This window comes from Daldinia childiae, assembly GCF_008694065.1.
Source record: "Daldinia childiae strain JS-1345 chromosome Unknown Scaffold3, whole genome shotgun sequence".
Lineage (NCBI taxonomy): Eukaryota > Fungi > Ascomycota > Sordariomycetes > Xylariales > Hypoxylaceae > Daldinia > Daldinia childiae.
This window is the reverse complement of record NW_022984644.1, coordinates 2088239-2112517: the sequence shown is the minus strand read 5'-3', so window position 1 is coordinate 2112517 and position 24279 is coordinate 2088239. Positions and strand designations below refer to the sequence as shown.

Genomic DNA, 24279 nt, shown 5'->3' with positions numbered 1-24279 from the left:
TCAGAATTGGAAATATCAATTAAGAATCCATATAAAACCGATAAAAGAATATTAGCTAAAACCAAAGTCAATTGACTATCATGTAACTAGTAATTATCTATGATTAACTAAATGGACAAAGGGCATATAAACCATTAATTTAAACGTACGTAGAAACCCTAGGATTAATACTTGAGGTAAATTGATAATTGGGATAGGATGATTTAATGAGACCTTAGATGATTTGATGCTATGACCCTTTCAGCTCAATCCGTGGCTGACTATTAAGTATCCAAGTACCCAAACATAAGGCTGACCTAGAGTGTGGCACGCACGTGTGGCTAACAAGCTAAGGTTCCCGGTTCCGACCCCCACTAAATTCAAGCTTTCCAGCTCCCAGCACTTTGTCACCATATCACGTCGTTAAATCACATCACCAAGCAAGAATTCCTGGTCGCGCAACTCTATTAACAGATATTATACCATACCAAACCCAAGAACTCAATTCATTCGAAATGGTAATTATTATATTTAATTCGTTCCTTCCCGCAATTTGTCTACTTTATGCGCTAACGGGAACATATCCTAGTTGCCCCTCGGTCTCTTGAATGCAGCCCAAGGTCATCCTATGCTCGTAGAGCTTAAGAACGGAGAGACACTAAACGGACATTTAATACAATGCGATACATGGATGAACTTAACGCTAAAGGAGGTCATCCAGACGAGTCCAGTACGCAATTACATATTCATACTCCGACTAATGTCATGGCTAATATCATAAAAATAGGAAGGAGACAAATTCGTCCGTTTGCCCGAGGTATATATCAAAGGAAATAATGTAAGCCCCAATGAGTAAAAAGCCAACCCTGAAATATGTACCTAATCGGACACAAAAGATCAAATATCTCCGAGTACCAGACGAGATCATCGACCTTGTGAAGGAGCAGCACCACGGTCAACAAGGTGGATTTAGAGGCGGCCGTGGTGGACACGGCCAGCAGAGAGGAGATCACGGCGGTAGAGGCGGTGACAGAGGCGGCCGGGGCGGACGAGGCCAAGGAAGGGGTAGGGGCAGAGGCCGAGGAGCTTGAAGACAGACTAGTAGTATGATACCAACTCGGAAGATATGCAGGTGGCCAAGCCACTGACAGCGCTCCCGAACAGTAGCAGCATGAGGACGTATAACACGCCTCCAAGAAGCTAGCAGAGTTGGGCCACAGTGCTAGGATACAGTCCAGATGAAGATACCCAGCCCACCGCGATGGTGTTGGCACAAACAGTACATGTGTATTTATTAAACTGCTGTGAACTCCGAACATAGGCCGCAGGGAGGGCCACGGCGACAATCCCAGTACGCTCCGAGACATATCCTAAACTCCGAGCTGTTATTTCGAGTTTTCCGACTCTTCATACCATGAATATCTTAGTCGCATAACATAGGTACATACTGACAGATAAACAGTTTAATGTTTATTGTAGGAATCCATAATAAGGGAGGACATGCATATACGACTAAAAATCCTAATATTCATAAGGTACATCTATATTGTAAATACATGTTAATAAGTACCTAAGTACCTAACGCATGCGGATGGAGAACCTTAAATAATTCTTAGAGTTGCCAGTTGCCCGTTGCCAGTTGCCAGTTGTCAGCAGCCGTGGTAAAATACAAGTACTGCATCCTTATCCTTATCTTATCATAACCTACCTATTCATTTGCGCCTCAACCGCATGTAGAGTTCATCGTCAACTTTTTTTTAGCCACGCAATGCCAAGGGAGCGCATTGTTCTCGATGGGCTCTGGCGATGTCTATGTCCTTCTGCTGATATAGCCACGCTCTCAAGACTAATTCGTCCTCGTGGCAATGCACACATCCCCAATAGACCGGGTCGGCGAGAGTACCACCGCATACCTGTTGTCCCTCGTACTGACCAGTCGCGCGATGATTACTCCCCAAGTGAGAAAGTACGGATTGAGTACCTGAAACGAGTAGCAAAACGAAGCCCATGGGTTCCCGGAATGCTCTTCGGGGACACCGAAGCTGTAACCGCAAAGCTCGAGTCGATTCCAACGAAAACCATCTACGCTGCTATCAAAGAGCTCACGAGAGTCGAAAACACGTATAAATCAATTGTAAAATTAGTCGAATATCTAGTAAGAGAAAGAAAAGAGAAGCCAAATGTTATCCTCTACGAGAGCCTTATAAGGGCGAATATCGACAAAAATCATGGATCCGCAGAGATCGCCAGTCGATTACTCCAGGAAATGGAGAGACTAGGCATTTCAACGACACCACAAATCTATCAAGCTCTCCTAGAAGTAAGATGCCGGCCCATTTTATAGATTAGTATTTCCCGACCTAACATCACAACTCAGGTTACGGCGGTTCATCCTGATTATGCTCTTCGAAACACAGTACTCTTCGAGATGAAAAATCGGTGGTATTCACCAACGGCAAATGACTTGGTCAATATTACTATTGGGCTGTTAAGAGATAACCAATACGAGCTTGCGCTTGAGAAATTGGAGGAATTGCACAAGGATCCCCTGGACATCCCCCTCTGGCTCTACGACGTATTCCTTTATACATTTGGGGACTTAGGCTTCCACGGAGAGACGCTCTCAATTCTCAAGCATCGAATGAAGGTCGCAAACATAGTCAGAGAACCATTATCCCTGAACTCATGGCAGTTCCTTCTTGACGTGTTTAGTAGAGACGCTTTTTACGAAGGGATCAAATATATATGGGATCGCTCAGTCTCCCCTAGATATATAAATCCACCAGACGGCGTCATTCTGAATATTATAAATGCAGCGTCAAATCATGGAGATGCAAGCTTAGCAATAAGCGCAATTCAGATGCTTTCAAACCGCGGCAAGAAACTTGAGCTGCACCACTATGAGGCTCTCGTAGACATCCACGCCCAGCAGAAGGAGTTTCTTAAAGCGTTTACGACTCTATGTATCATGTCCAAGGCAGATCTACGTCCTTGTCTCTCCAGTACACGATCCATTTATCGAGTGCTACGCGATTCGTCCTCGGAAACAAGTAATGCTTTGACGATATTAAACGACCTCCGATTACATCATCATGTCCCGGCAGCTGCATTCAACGTTGTCTTGGAGGCTACGGAAATTCATCACGGTTTCAAAGCAGCCTTGGATCTCTATAGAAGCGTCCGGCAGATTTGTACTGACGGACCGGATCTTGAAACCTATCATATCCTCCTCAGCCACTGCACAATGAAGAAGTCAATGAACTTTTTATTCGCAGAGATGGAGGCTTTCTCCGTTGAACCTACCCATACCACATACGACCATCTCGTCCGAATCTCTAGCATGCAGGACAACTATGAGCAGGCATTCACATTCCTTGAGAAGATGAAGTCTTGCAAGACAGGAGGAGTGTCAAATAACTGGTGGATAAGTAGGGATTCGGCCCTGGCGCTCATCAGGAGGTGCATCCAAGCCGAGGACATCAGAGCACATGAACTTATTGAGGAATGTCGTAAGAGGCGCATGTCCATTGATGTGGAAGTGCAGCAATTACTCGAAGCGGTCCAGAGGCAGAAGGAGTTGATTAAATTAGATACAAGTGACCCTATAGAACGACTATCATCTATAGTGCCAGAAACTGCGATACCTCCGGAAGAGGCTCAGAGCTCAAAGCCTATGGCACTTTCGAGTTGGACGTAGAGCTAACCCGGTGGGAATTAAATAAACCAAAATTCAATTACTATGATATAGATCTTTGACCGCTATGCCTTGATGTGTAATGCTAAGACTTCTTTTCGTATGGTACCCTTCCGAGTTCGTGTGCCTATATCAGGACGATATCTTATCGATTCAATGGTTTATATAAATACCATCGCAGTGTTACTTTAAGCTCATAGACTAGCGACGTAGTCGAGATGTACCTAGATTCAGGGGTAGATCTACTAGGACTGGGTATATAAAAGGCGCACAACGTTCTCGTGAGAGGGTAGAAGGCCAGACTTTAATAGTTTGATATACCTATCCTGATATTCACTCTGTGTATGACATTCATCACAGGTATAAATATGATACTACCACACCACAAAGTGTGTCGCAAATGTGCAGGTACAAAAATCAAGCCATCGTAAAGTAGCTTGAAGGTAACATATGCTATTAGGGTATTCCATTAACTACAACACTGGTGTGTTGGTATACTATTTTATATTCATTAAGTTTAAACGGTTAACTTAGGACTAATATTCAGCCTTAATATGTGATTCCAGTCACTTGAGTATAATCTTCTTTTATAACTATAGGGATTCAGTTACTCTCATCTCGATAATATATGTATTCGCAGGGTGTCTAAAGAATCACAATCACCATCACCACTTTAGTAATATAATGACTCTATACAAGTTAATCAGTTTATACTTTGAATCGTAACATCGTAATCATTATAGTGTTGGTGTAAATATGCGAAGATGGTACTATTACCACTACGCTACATTGAAAAATCTCTTGAATTTGTTAGGTACCTAGGCTTAGATTTTGATATATTATATTTTAATGACATCCAAGAGTGAGACTGCAGATTTTTCGGGTGAAGGTTGAGTTTAAGAAATATATGTCTTCGGCAAGCATAACATTCACAATAGTACCTAGGTAAAGCTTCAATACATTAATTAGTACCTACTTTATACCAATGACTCGTAAATATAGTAGTTATCCAATATAATCCCTTCTTATAAATCCATTCTTCGTTTAGCAAAGGGTCCATTAGTAGTCTTCTTTTCATGTTGTTTACTAAGACATATGTACCTTATATCGGTTTTCCCTTCTTTTGCACCCTTGTGTAAAGGATTCTCCTACCATTCTATTTATGGGGTATTTCTACTCATGATTTTGAATTATTCTAGCACTTTCATAGGTAAACATAGCTTATATCCACGGACAATATAATAAATCTTAATTCTATCCAATTTGAACATCCCGGAAATTGTTGGTGATGTTGTTTCTATTTTAGCTTATCTTCGATCAGCCACTAAAGAAGAATAGGGGTGATATGAATCAATCAGCGAGCACATGTGTACAGAGGTTCGAGAGCTCATGAAACATCGAAATTTCGATGGGTCTATCGATTTGATGCATTGTAACCTTAATATTTTTGGGTACGTACCTGACATACACATCAAAGTGACTTGTAGGGGTCGGAAAACGGAGAGAATATTCCCGAATAGTAAACACCCAAGTACCTGCCATTGCATAAAGGGGACTATGCAGGTTAAAAACATTTCCCCACAAACAACATGCCATCCCGCACCAAATTTGGTGGTGACTTTTTGATTACTTAGTACAGCTAAAAAGTAGTCACTAACCAGTTACAAGCTTGCTAGACATTGCACCCTGCTATCTTCTTCCTGCGAACACGAACAGAGTCGTTAAATACGTACGCACATAAGCACCATATTATGCAGGCTATATATGTATAACAAACACCAATACGAGTTCCTGCAGAGGTATCATGACTAGTCTGTATTATAGGTATCTTCGATTGGGGAAATACATATTATTTTAATAGACGTCTTTGCATGCAGATGTATGTAGTCCTCGATTTGTCTCCTTGCCTAGGTAGGTACCTAACCTATGCGGGACTTGTACCTCACAATATAAAATTTGAGTGGACCATCTCCGTGTAATGAAGTACCTATCTACCTATCTATGTTAGGCAATTAATGGGTTTAACTTACAGGCACAAACCTAACACAAGTATCACCAAAGTTCCTATGAAGTAGTACCTAGTAGTAGTACGTAATATGCTTAAGTAGGGGAATCATAAGGTCTAATAAAGATGCACTTCCGATGCGTCAGTAATGTGTTGTGAAGAAAACATTAAACGGTAAAAGAGAATGTCCGAAGCGAAAAGAAGGGAAAAAAAAACCAGTCGATAAAGATAAATATATGATGAGGTGGCAGAAAGCTTGCAGAGCCGATGCAGTAGCGAAAAAGAAGCTCCAACGTGCTGGTTGATTAAATCCCCTGCCCAATTGAAGTTTCAGGCCAATCAACGAGCTTAGCGTTAGTAGTGACCCTTGTCTTTAAGTCCCTGTAGCTACCTAAGGTCCCTAGCCACTTTTGGAGTGCATCGAGTATCCTTGCCTCACCCGGCTCTAGTGCATTAACAATAACTAGCAGGACTGCTAACCGGTATCTGATAGTGCATTAGAAGGGGCCTAATAAAGGAGTACTCAGGCACGGTACCTAATTGGTATGGTACAAGGGTGATTTAATACACTACCTTTATGTACCTAGTAAGTAACACGACCCCAAGCCCCTTTTAAAGCAAAAAAGCCAGGGCGGCCAGGGACCCAAATTTGATTTTTTGAATGAGGAGACTTAGAAACAGGAGGTCGGGTTGCACACCACCTTCAACTTCATTTTCCCACGTAAATTCTTCCTCCGTTTAGTCTTCAACCTCCTAATTTGGCAGACTGGCACTCTCTCTGCCATCCCAACCATCCCATTAATCCAATTCATCGTTTTTTCTTACTGCAGTCCGACATTCTCTAGATTCTAACGAGATACCGGTGCACGCAGAGTCCGTCCCTCGACCCATTTACTTCTTTCGCTCGCTTCACTTGCAATACTGTTTGAACGCTCTGCGACCTTTGTAATTGACACGCGATTAAAAGTCATCTTTTCGGTATGTGAGCATCGAATCCGTCTTTCCTACCATACATATGTGCATACAGAGACATACAGGGTCAGACTCGTTCCGTCGAACTTCCCGTCGTCCATGTTTTTCGCAAGTCTTCGCAGCAGCCAGAACCCGGTTGTCGCGTCAACTTCCCGTTTTTTTTTCCTTTCTCCTTCAGATGTCAACTTCATCCCGCCTAAACAGCAACGGCAAACCTTGGAATCTATACTAACCGTTCTGTATCCGTAGACTAAATATCGCACTTTCTCCGCAACGTATCTTTTAGGTCCTTACATCTCTTGACGTATTTACTATGGGTAAGCTCTTTCCCATTTTTACTGATGCAGTCGCACGTTTCGACGAGGAGAGCAATATTGCAAGAGTCGCCGCCATGATGGAAACAACAGCTGTCCTATCTGAACCCTATTTTTCCTTGCTTGGACCAGATGGATTCCCTCCGGATCGAACACCTCTATCCCATTAACATCAACAACACTCACCCGCTTACCCAACTGCCTCACCCTTGTTTTTTTGGTTGATCTATCACTTCTTGGGTCTTGGCCTCTTTTTTGGTTCTTTGGAATATTCGACCATCGTTAGGAGAAATTGTCCCATCCATTCAAAAACCAGAAAAAAACAACCAGAAAACCCCCAGCTATTCGTACAATGCCAGCTTTCCTTAGCCCTCACAATAAGGCACGAGCTCGCAGCGTTCAACTGGACAGTGCTCACATCATGGAAAACCTCTGTTTGCCTCAGAGAGAGTCGGCTACATCCCCAACTCCGGCCATCAGGTCAAGCATCCGGCTAGACCAGGAGAATCGGCCCCCTTCCGTTCGACATTACCGTAGCATGCTAGTCGTGGACGCTCCGTCTCTTGGTCCCCTCAAGCCGATGTCTTACGACGAACTTTATTTCCATCAACCCCTTGCTGGTATAACTCATCGGATAGCCTCTTGCAATTTGCTCTCATTTATACGTCCAATACCTGTTAAAATTTCATACTAACTTGAAATAGCTGCAAACGGTACGATAGCATCGCCTGTGCCGAGCGAGGGCAAGCAAACCTCACCTCAACCGTCGTCTCCGCCGAGTTCTGACCTCAAACCAACAGCCCCATCTGCTGGCCCGACGTCGGGCTTAATCATCAATGACAACAAAAACATCGTTCGAAGGAAGTTGACCGGCTACGTCGGTTTTGCGAACTTGCCAAACCAATGGCATCGTAAGAGTGTCCGAAAGGGCTTCAACTTCAATGTTATGGTTGTCGGTAAGTGTCTACCATCTCCTTTTAACTGGTCAAAGACTAATTATGACGGCTTTTAGGTGAGTCTGGCTTGGGTAAATCTACTCTCGTCAACACTCTATTCAATACGTCTCTGTACCCGCCCAAGGACCGAAAGGGACCTAGCCTTGACATAATACCCAAGACTGTCTCTATCCAATCCATCAGTGCGGATATTGAGGAGGCTGGTGTTCGTCTACGCCTGACTGTCGTCGATACTCCCGGCTTTGGAGATTTCGTGAACAACGATGAGTCGTGGAGACCCATTGTTGACAACATCGAGCAACGCTACGACGCCTATCTAGATGCTGAGAACAAGGTCAACCGAATGAACATCGTGGACAACCGTATCCATGCCTGTGTCTTCTTCATCCAGCCTACCGGTCATTCCTTGAAGCCTCTCGATATCGAGGTTATGCGTCGTCTGCATACCAAGGTCAACCTAATCCCCGTCATTGCTAAATCGGATACTCTTACCGATGACGAGATTGCCGGCTTCAAATCTAGAGTATGTTTTTGCTATCTCGTTTTATCTGTATCTTACTAACTTCACTATAGATCCTCGCAGACATCAAGCATCACGGAATTCAGATCTTTGAGGGACCTCGATATGAGTTGGACGATGAAGAGACAATTGCGGAGAACAATGAGATCATGTCGAAGGTTCCTTTCGCTGTTGTTGGTGCCAACAACGAGATCACCAATGCCGATGGACGCAAGGTTCGCGGTCGTCGATACCCCTGGGGTGTTATCGAAGTCGACAACGAGGAGCACTGTGATTTCGTCAAGCTACGTCAAATGCTCATCCGAACTCACATGGAAGAGCTCAAGGAGCACACCAACAACGTTCTTTACGAGAACTACCGAACAGACAAGCTCACCGCAATGGGTGTTGCTCAAGATCCTAGCGTCTTCAAGGAGGTTAACCCTGCCGTCAAGCAAGAAGAGGAGCGTGCTCTACATGAGCAGAAGCTTGCCAAGATGGAGGCCGAAATGAAGATGGTATTCCAGCAGAAGGTAGCTGAAAAGGAGAGTAAACTGAAGCAGAGCGAAGAAGAACTGTATGCCCGTCATAGGGAGATGAAGGAACAGCTAGAACGGCAACGACTAGAACTCGAGGAGAAGAAGTCCAGAATCGAATCCGGAAGACCAATAGAAAAGGAGGGCAAGCGAAAGGGTTTCTCCTTACGGAACTAACCTTTGACGACGACTCATTCTAATCTATGATCTACGCCCGGAGCCTTCATGATGCCCGTACAGTACTAGCCTGCCGCGTCTCTTCACTTCGTCATTCTGTCTATTCAACCTTCTGTTCTTTTAATTACTCATCACTTAATACACCTCACCGGAGATTGTCAGTTTGGCAATTCTCGGATGAGTATCATCTCCTGGCCGTGGTTAGTGGTACCGACAGAAGCACCCAGCAGCTACCATGAAAACGACACAAAAAGGCCGGCTTCCGAGGCAAAGTTTCCCGATGTCTGGGGTTGTTTTTCCGGCGTTCTTGAACATTGCGGCGAGATATAGTTGGTTCAGGATTTTGACGACTGTATCCTATTCCCTCGGACGTTATGCATCAGGCTGCCTTGTATGTCTCGTTAAAACCGCCTCGACATCCCATTTGAGATTTGGAGAGGGGCGAGCATGGCATAGTGAAATAGGTACGGCAGGACAGCATCCATATAATTCTTCCTTATCAACCGGTCGGAATGTCCCCCGCATACTACCCCGAAGACAACATAGTTCTCGTTGCCTCTGTCGGAGTCTTCGTCCTACCGTTTATTTTCCTTCACGATCATATGTGCTTGTTTTTTTCAGCTGTTACGACAAAATACCCGGAATTGGCGGAAAGTCGATAGGCGGCTTGGTGTGTTCGTGGAGGATACGGAGGAGAATGTCAGAGTATAATGCTCCCCTCAAAAATTAGATGTCTGTATTTTAGGAGTAAGCCTTCTCGCTCAAGAGATGGGTGTATCCACTAGCCTCGCTGGCTAGTGCCATCCGGCGAGGAAGACCCTCTCGACGCACACGCACATCTGGCCACGAACTTGGCTCACTCTTGGTTTTCCTTACGTCAACCCACTGTCCTGTGTTTTCTTTGTGTTTCTAGCCTCGACGTGTTTCTCAGTTTAGGTCGTCTGAATTAAGAAAAGGATGATTGTTTTTTTTTCTTACGTTAGGTTCTTGATAGTGAAGTGACTTGTTATATTCTATTGCTTTTTGCTCACATGATTTTGTGTTAACGGTACGAACATGCCTATCCAGAAGTTGGATGTACTCAATACATGTAGTTAATTAATCTTAATCAATGGAGCAGCTAGACAATTTGTAATCTGTCTAGTTGCATAAATCAATGCTGAAGATCTGGGGTCTTCGAGGTCGATCATGCATTGCCTCGGCTCGTAGCTTTGTTTATTAAACAAGTTTCATAGGGAGTGGATTGGCCTGCTAATAGGTACGTAAGGTACTTCGTTGGGTTCAGTATGGTAAATGTTGAATAATATTTCCTCTAGAGCTTTTAAGATGATTTGATCTATGGGCATATGTAGACGTATTCTGTGGCTAAGGTCGATCGACTTGACGGACTGTTCTACGAGGCGACTCGTCTTGTTTTATGTGAAGAATGTCCACTTATATGTTATATTCCTCTTCCTACCTTGCCAGTGTTGAGTATTTTGAATTGGTCGGTCTACTATAGGCGAAGTTATGACTTAACTTCCTGTGAGTTGTATTGTAAATTCCTATACCGCATAGTACTACACACCACTACGAAGTCCGGCAAGGATAATAACGCTCGCTGGCGACCATATACATCATATTGTACATGCTATCTCTATAAAGGTATATGCACAGAGAAGAATCTCCGCCTACTAGACCGCTGATGTGGCGGCCCCGGAGCAGCTACAGCCAGCCAGCCAGCTAAACGAACTAAGTTGAGAAGTTCCTTAGGTCGTAAGCTTTCATAATATACAATGTACGTTATCGAGATCTGCCGGTATATTGGCTGACTACGTCTCATATAGGATCAGACCAAGCCAATGTTATACCCTTTATCCGCAGGGCCCGTAGACCAACTTAAGCCTCGGGTTTTTCTTTCTTTTTCTTTACTACTTTACCTTCTTCTCAGGTACCAGTTGAAAGCTAGCTGGTTGACGGGTTCGGGGAAGGGCGTTGGGACCTCAGCGCTGCCGACCCTTGCGACGGGATGTCGTAGGTAGACGGCGGCGCAGATGTTGTGGTTGACTTCGAGATATTTGGGAATGAAGGCGAAGGGCGCCATGTAGTTGCGCGGCCGCCAAGGTGTCTTGTACGGCTTGCTAGGGTCCCATGGGTTTTCTTCCATCTCGCGCAGATATGCAGACATGCGCCGGTTTAGTTCTCCGAGCTCGTATCTACTAAGGTCGTTGATAGTACCTGTCGAGGAAGACTGTTCTTTTGCAACCGGGGCTTCCTCGCTAGAGGAGTCGGATATATTGAGCCCCGTGACTAGATCCGAGAGCTCGGAAGTGATATCTTTCGCGGAGGCATCAGGGCGGCTGGCGCGAGAGGTCAGAGGGCGTATATCCTTGATAAACTTCCGTAGCCGTTGCTTCTGGTGCGCACCAAGATCGCTATCCTCGTTTAGTATAGCTTTGGCTTGTTGAACTATTTCCTGTATTTGTTTCTGCGTCGGCTTCATATCTACCTTGGCCGGCTCTGGCGCATCGGTTGTATCGGGGTCTTGCTCTACCGCCTCTGCTTCTTTGGCTTCGGTAACTTCTTCTTCGGCGGCTGCCTGCACCTCCTCCTCTGCCTCTGCCTCTTGCTCTACTGGCTCCTCAGATTCTTCCTCAGCACCTTCGGTCAAAGCTTTCTTGCCCTTCGACTTGTTTGGATCGGGTTTTGGGATTCCAGTTGCATATAGGACACGTTCGGGATCGACCTGGAACATGTCGCCGGGATTAAGACGGTAGGCGGGGTATGGCATCTATTACATAGAACTCGTTAGCAGTGCTCCTTTATATAGTATAGTATACAATCGCATTGTTCTGATTGAGTTAATACTAACCACTTTGCCATTGACCTTAACAGCGCCGTGAACACAGAATTGTCTTGCCTGTCTTGCGCTGCTTGCGAACATAGCTCTGAAAACAGCGATATCCAATCTCCTCTCCATAGGCGCAAATGTCATCTGCATGTAGGGGGTCGGAATAGGTTTCGTTACTTGGGATTCCGACCAATTCGGTGGTATGTCCTTGCCAGAACCTCTACCTGCAGCCAATTCGGAACCGTCATGCTTGGCCATATACTTGGGGTCCATCTCGGCGACACTTAACAAGCGGCGACTGAACATGCGCACCCACTTCCGCTCGACGACGTGTTCACCGTGGTAGTTTCGTAGCATACCCTTTGCCTTCCATTTTTGCTGGAAGAAAGTCTCGTGGTCGCCTTTTCCGAGCTTTGGGTCCCTGGCACGCCATATGTTGAAGAGGTTATATTTGTTCCAACTTTGCCGAAGTTTCTATAAGAGGAAAAAAAGGAAGGACAATATGTTAGTGGATGATTCTATCAATGCTACAATTGAAACGAATTCGTAGTAACTTACTGGTCGTTTCAGACCGTGATACCTTCTGGGCTTCATCTCGGCTACTGTCCCGGATTCCGTATGCGAACAACGGTGTCGGGGATGGTCGTGATCCTCTATTCGAGGTTCCGCGATCTTTAAATCTTGAACTTTTACTTTTGCCCGCCAAAATTTCTTAATTGATGATCACGTGCGATACTGCGAAGTACAGTAAGTTTAAGTTCGGGTTTAATTCGTGCGTTGGCCCAAGCTCAAGCTTAATTGTTCTTATCGATAGAGATAGGTCAGTACCTCATTATGTATCTCGGCAATCTCTTCTAACCTTGCCCGTTCGCAATTCGGTGTTTACCTCTTGAGTAATTTGTCGAGTTCTTTTGAAAGCTTCTTTCAACTTCACTAGTAGGTATTAGTTTATTGTTGATATTTAATCTTATGATAAATACTGTTAGTTATACCTTTAAAGTTAAAGGTTATTAATAACTAGTTATAGGAATAACAGGTAGTTATAGTATTGTGTTACACCACTAGCTTTTAACAATCAAAGCAAGGTAATTGGTCGCTAAGGAGCGACGATATTGCAACTCCTTCAAATTGCTTATTTACTAAACCCATCTTCAATCTTTTATCTTTAATAAACTATTACTTCACCTCGGATTTCTAAACCGCCATACTATCTTAACTTGACGTACTAGAAAAATACGTAGGTCATTAAATAAGTTCGCTTCGCGCTCAATTTCGACGTAATATATAAGATATTTCGGGACATCGCTGGTATTTCAAGTCGCGAGTAGTTTTGAAGACTCACGACGAACTGGCTTAATTATTAAAAGCCGAAAGGCATGGACCAATGTCAGTTCGTTTTTACCCTGGCCGGTATTACTGGAGCTTATCTCCGTTTTAGGAGGCTCTTCACCGACTGAACTGTTATTCTACATACCTTGAGGTCTATCTATCGGCAAGATGGGTAATATGCTGAGTCGTAGCCGCTCCGGTACCGAGCCGGGTAGCCATTGACCTGCTTTGTCCGTCATCCCCAAACCACTTATATCCGGGAAATACGACTGTAGACGAGATCGGATAACACCTTGATTGGACAATTCCAAATCACGTCCTTCCATCTCCTGACCCCATCTAGGCGAGAATATTGTCTATCTATTTGGAGGTGGATATATGTAAACGTATGCTACGTAATGGATTCGGTCTTACCGCTACTAATTCCCGTCTTATTCCTACTGGTCCTTTTCTATATTCCATAACTCCAAGTTCCGTGATTACCATGTGTATAAGAAGAATCGCCAAGCCACTATAGACATTTTCGTTTCCTTGTTATTCAGCACCAACGCATTATACCTATACCTTCGTCTTTCAATTTGGGGCTAAATAATATTAAAATTGTATAATTGCATTTTCTCCGGTGTGTTGTGATCTTCTTTGGGATAAGCAATAGGTAAGTTGAAAGGGTGGTTATGAAGGATTCACTAGCCGATAAGGAGGCCGGAGCCGAGGACGGTTCAGTCGATGTCGAAACCACGGATACAGCGAGGGGGTCACGAATAGGCGAGGGTGAGAGATTGGAAAAATGCGATAGTCACGAGTCCAAGTCAGACTCCAATAGCAGCTTAGACACTACCGACAACAGCACTCCCCGTGAACCACTCGATACTTCCGGGCAGCCAGCTTCACGGACCCCTTCGCGGGCCCTATCGCGGACCATCTCTGAGGTACGATATGGGATCGAATCGAGGCGGGATCTGGAGGAGGGCCAATTCACCGATGACGAGGAAAATACCGCTGCTGCTACTGCGCCGGACAGTAGCGACCCTAATCTGGTGACATGGAAAGGCCCCGACGACCCAGAAAACCCAAAGAACTGGCCATTCTCTAAGAAATGGGGTGTCGTTTTCATCGTATCCATGTTCACTTTTGTCTCGCCTGTCTCCTCGTCTATGGTCGCTCCGGGCTTGACTGCAATCGGCACTGAGTTAGGAATCCCAGAAGGCTGTAAGTTGGAAATACGCTGCTATTGCAAACCTCTACTTAGAGAATTCTAACATAACCCCTTTATAAGTTCGACAGAACCTTGTCCTATCGGTATTCGTGCTTGCCTACGCTATAGGACCTTTAATGTAAGTGGCCCCCTTTTCTGTCAACCCCTATATCGACTGCTCCTAATTCTGTCTTGCTAACTCCAAGGACATCGAATACAGCTGGGGTCCGCTCGCAGAGATTTATGGCAGAGTATCTGTGCTACAGTATTCCAATCTCGGATTCCTCGCCTTCACATTAGGTTGTGGCTTCGCGCGTACCCAAGGGCAAATTATCGCCTTCCGCTTCCTCTCCGGTCTGGGTGGATCTGCCTCTCTTGCTATTGGCGGCGGTGTACTCAGTGATCTTTTCGTTGCTGAACAGCGTGGCCGAGCTATATCAAGTATGTAGTAGCATTAATGTTTCCCTGCACCCTATATTGAGTTGATAAAGGGGCTATCGTCACCGATGTATAAATACATCTGGACGCCACATAAAGACAACCACTAATTCTCCTCTCTATAGTATACAGCTTAGCTCCCCTTCTAGGCCCAGCCGTCGGCCCCATCGCTGGCGCCTTTATCACCGAGAATACGACCTGGCGCTGGGCCTTCTGGGCTACCAGTATTGCCGATGCCGTCATCCAAGGAGCCGGCCTATTCTTCCTACGTGAGACTTATGCCCCACTAATCCTGAACCACAAGCGCCAGCGACTCATCGTTGAAACTGGGAATGCCGCCCTGCACACCCCATACGATGATGCCAAATCTGATAAGAGAAGCCTCCCGGCGATTCTCAGCACTGCTATGACCAGGCCTTTCCGATTGCTCGCCACTCAGATCATCGTCCAGTGTATTGCGTTGTATATGATGTACATCTATGGACTTATGTACCTGCTGCTAGCATCGTTCCCTTCGCTCTTCACCGCCCCGCCACCAGCTGGTTACGGTATGTCTACAGGGATAGGCGGGCTGAACTACATTAGTCTGGGCCTAGGATTCTTCGTCGGTGCGCAGACCAGCGCTCCCCTACAGGACCGGATCTACGCCGCGCTCAAGCGACGATATGGTGTCGGCAAGCCCGAGTTCAGAGTTCCCATGATAATACCCGGCTCTATCTTCATCCCCTTTGGACTATTCATATACGGCTGGACAGCCGAGTATAAAACACACTGGATCGGCCCCAACATCGGTGCCTTCATCTTCGCTATCGGAGCTATCATCTGCTTCCAGTCTCTGCAGGCATTTGTGGTTGATTCGTACCAACGGTACGCCGCAAGCGCTGTCGGTGCCGCCACCGTGCTGCGGTCTCTGGCTGGCTTTGGCTTTCCGCTCTTCGCACCTTACATGTATGACCGGCTGGGTTATGGCTGGGGCAACTCCCTGATGGCATTCGTCGGTATTGCGATAGGTTGGCCTTCGCCAATATTATTATGGAAATAGTACGTCACGTTGAATCTTTCGATTTGTTTAGGAGTTCGGTTTTTCAACTCAACGTTGTTAAAAAAGAAACTCCTAAGACATCCTCATGATCCTGTTGAAGAAGTAATTGCTAACTCTTGTAATAGTGGCGAAGCACTGAGAAAGAGGAGCCCGTTTGCTGCCGGAGGTTAGCACAACTATGTAACAAGAGCCTGTTACTTTAGTTAAAAGGGGAAAGGGATAGACATTTAGACGATGGAAACAAGTGTTAGGTGTAGTGTTCATTCACCTAGACCATTAATCACGTCTGCAAAGAGATTGTACATATTAACGGTATAGGCGATTATTATTATATACCTAGGTAGCAATAAGTAATACGGTAACCATTTCAACAACTCGTGAATTTTTTTTGTAGCTAGACACAAATATCTAGCGCCTATTTAAAGAGCCCATAAACGCCTCTTCCGAACCCTACCAATAATTCCATTACCAGGTCCGACCTTGAAATGCAAAGCTGAGTGCCTCAAGTGCAATGACATACAGGAGGAGCGATGAAAATTGTGGGAATCAATATGAAATAAAGATGCGAAGAAGGGGTATGTAATTCGTATATGACGAATTAATAAGTTGCTTTAGTTTGCTCATGCAGCATCAGCAACAGCCTCCTTGGTATCGACCTTCTTTGCGGGGGGTGTATCTGTGCTATCACCATCTCTAGCACGCTTTCCGTTTGCCTGAGCGTCAGTGTTGCTCTTGGCATTCTCTTCCTTCATAATCTTCTCACTTTCCTTGCTCGTGTTGATTTTGGGTCTACCATCATCACGCGAGACGGGTCGGTCTTGTTCCTTCGAGCGACTGTTATCGTTCTGAGCACGATCTCTACCCCGGCCACGGTTGTTGTTGCCACGACCTCGGCCTCGGCCACGATGATCACGACGGCCACGACGGTCCTCAAAGCCGTTACGCTGATCCTCGTCACGACGTTTCTTCCAGTCATTAGCATCAGAACCTCGATAATTACCACGAGACCCTCGGCCTCGGTCACCACCGCGATGACCACGCTGAGAACGTCCAAAGTGGTTAGAACCCTTCATCGGAATTCTGCCGGCACGGATCTCTTGTGCCTTAAATGCCTTGTAATCAAGCTTTGTCTTCATTTCTAATGCGTGATCCTTCCATAGAGGCTTAGGTTCTAGAGCCATGAACTTATCCAGGGTATCTTTGTCAGCCCATTCGACAAACACGGAACCCTTAAATGACTTCTTCTCATCATCAGCTCTTCGAAGGCGTACGGAATTGAACTCTCCATATTGGGCTAGGAATGCCTCGATGTCGAACTGGGTGGATGACTGCTCTTCGCCGAACCCTTTGACGTAGGCGCTGCGCTCATCAATCTGGTACTGCCTGTCATCGGCTGGCTTGTAAGGATGCTTTCGGCGGATTGTCTCTTCGCCTTCGGACCCTTCCACAACAAGGTGCTTGCTGGCTTTGAGAGCGTCAATGACAGCTGAGTAGGGCTTGAATCGACGCATGCGTGAAAAATTGCAGATCACGGAGAGCGGTACTGGTTTGTTGTTAGAGCCGTCGGTCTGGCTCCACAGGAACTTATCGCCAGGCAAGTTGCTGTCGCTGAAGTAGAATTCGACCTAGGATAAAATGATTAGAAAAAATTATCACATTGGATAAAAATAAAAGAACTAATCCTTACCTGCTTGCGGATTTCATGAGGATTGTCCGAGTCAGGAAGGATAGAAGCATCCGACTTCTGTCTGGTCTCACAGCCCTTTCTATTGACCTTCAACATTTCCTTAGGACGCTGAACAGAAGAGGCATCTTCACTAGCCTTAGTCTCCATCTCTCCCTCAGCCGTGTCTTTCTCAGCCTTAACTACATCGGTATTTTCTTGTTCCTCAACCGCGGGAGCATCCTGGGTAGTGGTCTTGGTCTCCTCACCAGCCTCTACACTAGTGTCGACAACTTCCTCAACCTTGACCTCGAGAACATCGCTGTTCATGCCCTCATCGGGCTTAGCAACCTGGTCACTCATCCTGGCTAGAGGGGGGTTTTCGGAAGCTTCAAAGTAGTCTGGTAAAAACAAATAGTAGAATATGTGATTGAATACCGGGACTGCGATACAAGCCGAGTAAAACGTAAAAGTTAGGATAGAGTAGGAGGGTTTGAGTGGCAAGGCGCGAAGAGATAGGTTGCCGCGGGGCAGAACAAGTCCCGGCGGGGAGTCACTCGCGAAGGGCTCGCGCAAGATGCGACGAGATGGATGGGAATAAAAAACCACCACTCGCAATTATAGCTTGGGCAATTTAAATTGAATGGGACTAAATGCGACAAAGCTTGGAGCGAATTGACTAGATGTCACCAAGTGTGCTGGTGGTGGATGTTGTGGAAAGAAGAGAAATTCTCACAAGGAAAAAAGGTGAAGCTTTGGTTGTGACCTGCGAAAAAGTTATGTCGAGGCGCGGGTAGAAGCTCTAAAAAGGCAGGCAGGGTCCACCAATTTTTCTTTAGGTGGGGCACTAAGCATCGAACCTTCAAATTTGATGCCTCAATTCCAACATTTGCCCCGCCAGCCTGCCTAAGGTTAGGCTAGATCATTGGTCCGTGCACCATTTTGCGCTCTTAGCTCAGGTACCTCTAATACAGGTGCAGCATTAGGTCTTTGAATGTAGCTGAAGTTATAAAGTTATTAGTTAAGCTTACCTAGAAGTTATTTACATCTCATCATACTGCACACTTGTACGAGCTATCCGTTCAATTGCTATAATAAAAAAGAGACGCAATGCATTAATTGGTAACAGGTACATATTATGATTGATCTCCAACGATTCTAAAGTCAACAGTCCAAATTTGGTTATTACACTTCCAAATCTAGCCCAGATCAGGACTCCTGAAATCCAAGTGCTTCACGGCGTGACTTCGAATTCGGATCAAAGTATGGTTTCTCGCCAATAGATACGACTCGATTGCCTTGACGCTTTCCGATGTAATCACTGGCTTGGTGTTAACTTTCTACGCGATATTGTGGCTAATTATTCTAGGAAGATAACTTACTTTGTAGCCGTGTGGAAGACAGAGCGGCTGGACGCAAGTTGTCAGTTACCCCCTATATTGTATCCAGATCAAGTTACTCACTTGTCCCAAATTGCAAGATCATTCTTGTTCCACCTGAATCGCACCTGAAGGTCATGGTTCTCAACGATTATTTGGAGGACTATGACACTGTTAGAAATCCTCATCGTTAAAACTGAGTATTCAGTGACACACAGTAGTTTTTGAGTATCTCGCTCTCCCGCTCGGTAACTCCGTTGATCCATCCGCTCTCAACCTGACCACCTGCGCCGAATAAGCTTTTCCACCCAGTTACTGGGTTTGTACGAATAAGGGGACTGGAAAAGTCAATTGAAAATATTCGGTCAGGCCAGCCTAGAGTATTTAACTTACTGCTCTGCCCTGAAGTCAAGACCATTGTTCTCAGGAGAGCCTCGGTTCTGGTCAATAAGCTCTTCGCCAAAGTCATTCTGTACCTTGACGAAACCCGGTTGGTTGTGTGTGGCGGTTAGGCTCTCCACTAGTTTTTGAATAGGCGGAGAGAGACGGTCGTAGGCTTCATAGCCCGATGCCCACAGCGTATCACCACCGGCGTCCTCGGGCGGCTGGATGATCTTGAGGATTGCATAGTCTGAAGGAATATTCTCGAACGTAATGCTGTCTCCATTATTAGCAACCCAACTTCTTATTGCACAGGGTCATCTCAGCGCATACTCTGCATGCCAGCCATGACTGGCGATTTTCTTGGAAAAGGCCGTATATCGGTCCTTGTAGAATTTACGGTTCTGCTCGGAAGAGATAATAGATACTTCATCATCAAGACGACCATTCTCATCAACAGGGATGCCACGTTTACTGTTTGAGAGGGCATGACGATGAAGCTTAGACGTTTCTGGTTTTCCAGTGAGTTGTCCAAGTCGGTCACCCAGCAACTTTTGGTCGTCAATGTTGATATCCTGGTTTCGGAAGAATAGAACACCTCTCTCGGAAACTGTTACTGGTCAGGAACTCAAATTTCTATCAGTATATATTTTATGGCCTTGCTTACCGAGAATTGCTAAGTCGCGAATCTTAGTGTCGTCGTGTAAAATCTCACTTAGCTGAAGATTGCTGAATTCCCGGCCGATGACTTTAGTGACATCAAATTGCTTGTACGTGTCGAGACTCCCAGAGTATTTTAGGGGTCCGTCAAGCCTAGAGCTAGTCAATGACTTGACGGGAACGGGGCCGACAGACTTCTTGGTAGCCTGCTGCACCGGCACGTCGGATTGCACATCAACATCTGCTGCGGGAGGTGCCATAGTGATGGTTTAATTAAAATAATTAAATGGCTACCTAGATATCTGTGTTGGAGGGGATATGCTTGAATATAGCTACTTCTAGGTTTGAGTTGAACATCAGAATATATCGAACCTCCATCTATCTTTATACAAAGAGATTCCAAGACCACACTGGACGCCCACACCAAAGATAATGGTTGTATCAATATATATCAGGATCACGTCAATTGCTTTACTATCTTCGGCGAATCGTCAAGGCGCAATGAGGATATCTCCAAATGAGATCAGATACCCCGCGGATAACGTCAAGCTGGATAACTGAAAGCAGTCAATCCGTTGAGGGGTTCACTGCCGATTTCTAACGAATAAGATCAATATACTACACTAGATCTGAACGCTAATGATTCTAACAGACCACAATATGTATTGTTTATGTGACACGCTGGATTACCCGAGTATATTTTGATATGAGCTTCGAGAGGCTGTATAGGTACCTAGCCAGACAGGGTATAGATCGTGACGGGTATTCGTAGGTAATTTTACGTGTACATATTTTTAAAGGATATTAGAGACTGTTACTGATAGCGGAAACGTCATGAATGGTGATAAAGATGCAAGAGAAGCTAAACAGATGCATTAGTAATCTATAATAGGAGGGACTCTCGCCCCATATCATGGAAAAAAGAAACTACTCAACTTGTCTTTTACTATCTCGAATCCCAATTCGACAAGATTATTAGAGATTCGACTTTGAAATAATTAAAAGCAGTTGTTATATTTACAAAAAATCCTACTTGTCGTCTAAAAATCTAGGTAGACAAAAATTACATTCAACAGACAACATGGTAATAACAATTGGAAAAAACAAAAAAGGAAAAAGAAAAGAAAATAAAAGAAAATAAAAAAAGCAGGCTCCAAAGTTCGAACTGCGCACATTTGACCTGAACAAGTAGACCATCTTGCCGCCCTGCCGCTGGCTCGAACCCGTAACCTTCGAAAAACACCGCGAAGGTATTTTATCTACGCCGTCTTACCTTCAGACCACTAGGCCACGGCCCCTTTGGCTTCGTATCTTCAGGTCAGGAGTGATGGAGGGGCTGTTAATGGGCCTTATAAGTTTCTCCTGCGTTGCTAGGAAACCATGGTGGTCATCTGGTTGCCTAGCGATGGTGTTGTTGTTGAGTACCTTAGGTGCCTAAGGGGGTATTTACTACGCCCATGCACTTCTGTATTTTAAAATCGGCTCTGTATATACTTATACCGTCAATCTAGCGGCAAAAATTCAGATAATTAGATATTTGCAACTGTGGAATTATTTCAACCTCGCACTGCAAAGCAAGATGATGAAACATAAGTAAGAGACAATCGTATTCACGTCACCTAGACTACTTCAAAAAGTTGATAGTATCTAGCTGTCTCGGGTCTCCCACACCTAAGCTGATCTCCTTCAAGTCTTCCAGGTCTTTCTTAGTGTCCTCGAGGTCCTTCGCTATCATTCCCCAGGAATCAGCTCCCAACGGCACCCGAATCGGGATTCGCTGCCCGCGGCTTACAATTTTATACATCGCTGCGGCTAGGTCACTCGGCTCTGACCAGAATTTGCGATGTTCCTCATCTAGCGTGTAAGCTAGCAAGAGATTCGTGGGATAGTTGGGGTCGGCATAGGCTGGGTGTCTTTTGGCCATGTGTTTAAGAGAAGACGTCGCGTAGTTGGTTTTCACGCCCCCGGGCTCGATGTTACATAAATGAACTGAAATTTTTCGCACATTAGCAGACCATCTACATGTAGTCACTTTGACTACATCGAATACTTGGAGTCCAGCTATTCTCAAGATAGGAGCAGTGTACTTACTATTCCACGAAGCCGGCAACTCCTTTGCTACAGCCTCCGTCCATCCCTCCATGGCAAATTTACTGGCATGATAAAAGGAGCCTCCCGGGTAACCTGACCAGCCACCCATAGAGCTCAGGTTCAAAATTACACCACCCTGCTGTCCAGTTTTGGGATTCACATCCCTCATGATTCCCAGAGCTCTCTTAGTCACATCTACCATACCCCAGAAGTTAGTGTCCAACACTGCCCGAGATTCCTGGTCTTCTGCAGCTTCGGCATCACCAACGAGGGTGTAGCCTGCGTTGTTAACTACGACATCAATGCGACCAAACTTCTCCAGCGTAGCTTGGAGAGCTGCCTCGATACTAGGGATGGAAGTGACGTCTAGCTCTAGCTTGAGGACGCGGTCGTTCGTTGGAATGCTTGATAAAGCTGATACTTTGCGTGCCGTAGCTACCACGCGGTTTGAGGTCTGTGTGATGAACTCAGCTAAAGCTTGACCGATTCCAGAAGAGCATCCGGTAACTACATGTGGGTTAGGGGTTATCCGGGTAAAGAGTAATAGGGGTAGAGTCGGATCACTGACTAAACCAGACGGCATCCGAGGGTAAATGATAGGGGTTTTTATTTGGTGCATCCATTGTAGGAGTACTTGTTAGTTGAGTGAATAAAGATAAAGATAGCACAGTCAGAATGAAGTAGTATAAGTAAATTTGAAGATTAATAAATACATGTTCGAGTTGGAACATCCTATGCTATATATACCTCTATGTACCTCCCTACCTACCTACCTGGGTAGATAACATATGTCAAGACATTTAAAACTTTAGAAATGACAGATCTGGTGACGAGTCCGTATATTCCGTAGGATGATGGCTGTTGGTGCCAGCCTTGCATATCACGTATAGTAGAAAAGGTGCTATAAATTTCTTTATAGAATGCGGGAGCATTATGCAGGGCCTCGGATATCTTCGTCTTAAGTCCTTTTCCCCGCATAAATCACCGGACTAACCGGATTAGCCCCGAAGCGTTTGCATTTTGTGCATATCTCTCTGCACTAATTCGTACCAACACTATAATGTAATTGACCAATTAAGTCTAACCTAAGGCTTTATCTCCTGTGTAACTACCTTAGGTAGCCAACAACTCTATTTGATTTGCTACTTTGCTATTTATTGTAAGGGTTTGAAACTCAAAATCCCCATCCGTTACACCTATTTGATCAATGGGAGAATGGTTTCCGCCGTACGTGCCACCATAGCAGTATAATAGTCATCCCTTAATACACCACTAGCATGATCTTTTAGAAACTGCAGAGTCCCTTCATCTACATCCCATGGCTCAGCTTCTAATTGCTTTAGCCCGAACTGGCCACCTGAAGACCGATCAATTGGTGGCATAGCTTCATGCGCCAGACCACCATCATAACCTATTTCGCGTAGCGTCTTGATGATCAAGGCCCAGTCCAAGCTACCGTCACCTGGAGAGAGACGATTGTTTTCGCCGAGGTGGAAGTCATAAAGCCTGTTACCGCACTTCCGTAGCGCGGCGATTAGATCCGGTTCTTCGATATTTAGATGAAAGGGGTCGAATGCGATACCGAGATTCGGTACATTTGCCTCGTCGATGAGCTGCAATGCTTGTGACGTGTTTGTGATTATATACGTCTCGAATCGATTGAGAGGTTCTATCGCTATGCGTACCCCCTTCTGTAAGGCGTATTGAGCTACCTCTCGTACACCCTGTACGACCCATCCCCATTCCTCAGATGCGCTTGCCACCGGGTGAAGCTTGCCTACGGTACAGGGGACCACAGTCGCTGTCTTTGCTCCTAATCCAGCAGCTAAGTCGACGACACTCTTCATGTAGTCAACCGTCTGTTCTCGTTGAGCTGGATCTACGGCGGAAAGATCTCGAGAGCCGTACATGATAGTTACAGTGGCCCAACAAGACAAGTTGTATTTCTTTAAGAGGGTCTGTGTTTCGCTAACATTGTATCTAGAGGGTTCGCCGGCGAGCTCGATTGACGTATAGCCCAGGGAGGCTGCTCTTTTTAGAGTCACCTCAAGAGGTTCTGGTCGCATCCACGTGTGGGTTGAGAGATGCATATTGAAAATATTAAAATATTCTAAAAGCTTTATTAATCCAAACTGAGCT

General features: G+C 45.3%; 9 protein-coding genes across 9 annotated transcripts; 4 read left to right on the top strand and 5 right to left on the bottom strand.

Annotated features, from left to right (window-relative positions):
- Window positions 1–494: 494 nt before the first annotated feature.
- GL218_03297 (putative U6 snRNA-associated Sm-like protein LSm4) lies at window positions 495–1070 on the top strand (the record flags this gene model as incomplete). The annotated part of the gene is made up of 4 exons (XM_033579850.1): window positions 495–497; window positions 569–709; window positions 767–817; window positions 876–1070. The coding sequence occupies 4 exons, from the start codon at window positions 495–497 to the stop codon at window positions 1068–1070; spliced, it is 390 nt and encodes a 129-aa protein (XP_033436219.1).
- Window positions 1071–1747: 677 nt separating this feature from the next.
- GL218_03296 (putative pentatricopeptide repeat protein) lies at window positions 1748–3676 on the top strand (the record flags this gene model as incomplete). Its single annotated transcript, XM_033579849.1, has 2 exons — window positions 1748–2299; window positions 2357–3676. 2 exons carry the CDS (start codon window positions 1748–1750, stop codon window positions 3674–3676), a joined length of 1872 nt encoding a protein of 623 aa, XP_033437097.1.
- Window positions 3677–7316: 3640 nt separating this feature from the next.
- GL218_03295 (Cell division control protein 3) lies at window positions 7317–9132 on the top strand (the record flags this gene model as incomplete). Its single annotated transcript, XM_033579848.1, has 4 exons — window positions 7317–7584; window positions 7669–7920; window positions 7977–8443; window positions 8494–9132. 4 exons carry the CDS (start codon window positions 7317–7319, stop codon window positions 9130–9132), a joined length of 1626 nt encoding a protein of 541 aa, XP_033437291.1.
- A 1915-nt stretch (window positions 9133–11047) lies between these two features.
- On the bottom strand, window positions 11048–12556 carry GL218_03294 (37S ribosomal protein NAM9, mitochondrial; the record flags this gene model as incomplete). The annotated part of the gene is made up of 3 exons (XM_033579847.1): window positions 11048–11902; window positions 11984–12436; window positions 12521–12556. 3 exons carry the CDS (start codon window positions 12554–12556, stop codon window positions 11048–11050), a joined length of 1344 nt encoding a protein of 447 aa, XP_033437290.1.
- A 1409-nt stretch (window positions 12557–13965) lies between these two features.
- On the top strand, window positions 13966–16137 carry GL218_03293 (uncharacterized protein; the record flags this gene model as incomplete). Its single annotated transcript, XM_033579846.1, has 5 exons — window positions 13966–14500; window positions 14568–14625; window positions 14707–14927; window positions 15050–15965; window positions 16092–16137. The coding sequence occupies 5 exons, from the start codon at window positions 13966–13968 to the stop codon at window positions 16135–16137; spliced, it is 1776 nt and encodes a 591-aa protein (XP_033437094.1).
- Window positions 16138–16586: 449 nt separating this feature from the next.
- Window positions 16587–17992, bottom strand: GL218_03292 (La protein like protein; the record flags this gene model as incomplete). Its single annotated transcript, XM_033579845.1, has 2 exons — window positions 16587–17591; window positions 17654–17992. The coding sequence occupies 2 exons, from the start codon at window positions 17990–17992 to the stop codon at window positions 16587–16589; spliced, it is 1344 nt and encodes a 447-aa protein (XP_033437093.1).
- Window positions 17993–18838: 846 nt separating this feature from the next.
- On the bottom strand, window positions 18839–20309 carry GL218_03291 (putative alpha-ketoglutarate-dependent sulfonate dioxygenase; the record flags this gene model as incomplete). Its single annotated transcript, XM_033579844.1, has 7 exons — window positions 18839–18950; window positions 19012–19038; window positions 19093–19171; window positions 19225–19346; window positions 19402–19665; window positions 19723–19999; window positions 20057–20309. 7 exons carry the CDS (start codon window positions 20307–20309, stop codon window positions 18839–18841), a joined length of 1134 nt encoding a protein of 377 aa, XP_033437092.1.
- A 1364-nt stretch (window positions 20310–21673) lies between these two features.
- Window positions 21674–22763, bottom strand: GL218_03290 (uncharacterized protein; the record flags this gene model as incomplete). Its single annotated transcript, XM_033579843.1, has 3 exons — window positions 21674–22038; window positions 22141–22647; window positions 22709–22763. The coding sequence occupies 3 exons, from the start codon at window positions 22761–22763 to the stop codon at window positions 21674–21676; spliced, it is 927 nt and encodes a 308-aa protein (XP_033437091.1).
- A 573-nt stretch (window positions 22764–23336) lies between these two features.
- On the bottom strand, window positions 23337–24230 carry GL218_03289 (D-tagatose 3-epimerase; the record flags this gene model as incomplete). Its single annotated transcript, XM_033579842.1, has 1 exon — window positions 23337–24230. One exon carries the CDS (start codon window positions 24228–24230, stop codon window positions 23337–23339), a length of 894 nt encoding a protein of 297 aa, XP_033437635.1.
- Between the last annotated feature and the right edge of the window lie 49 nt (window positions 24231–24279).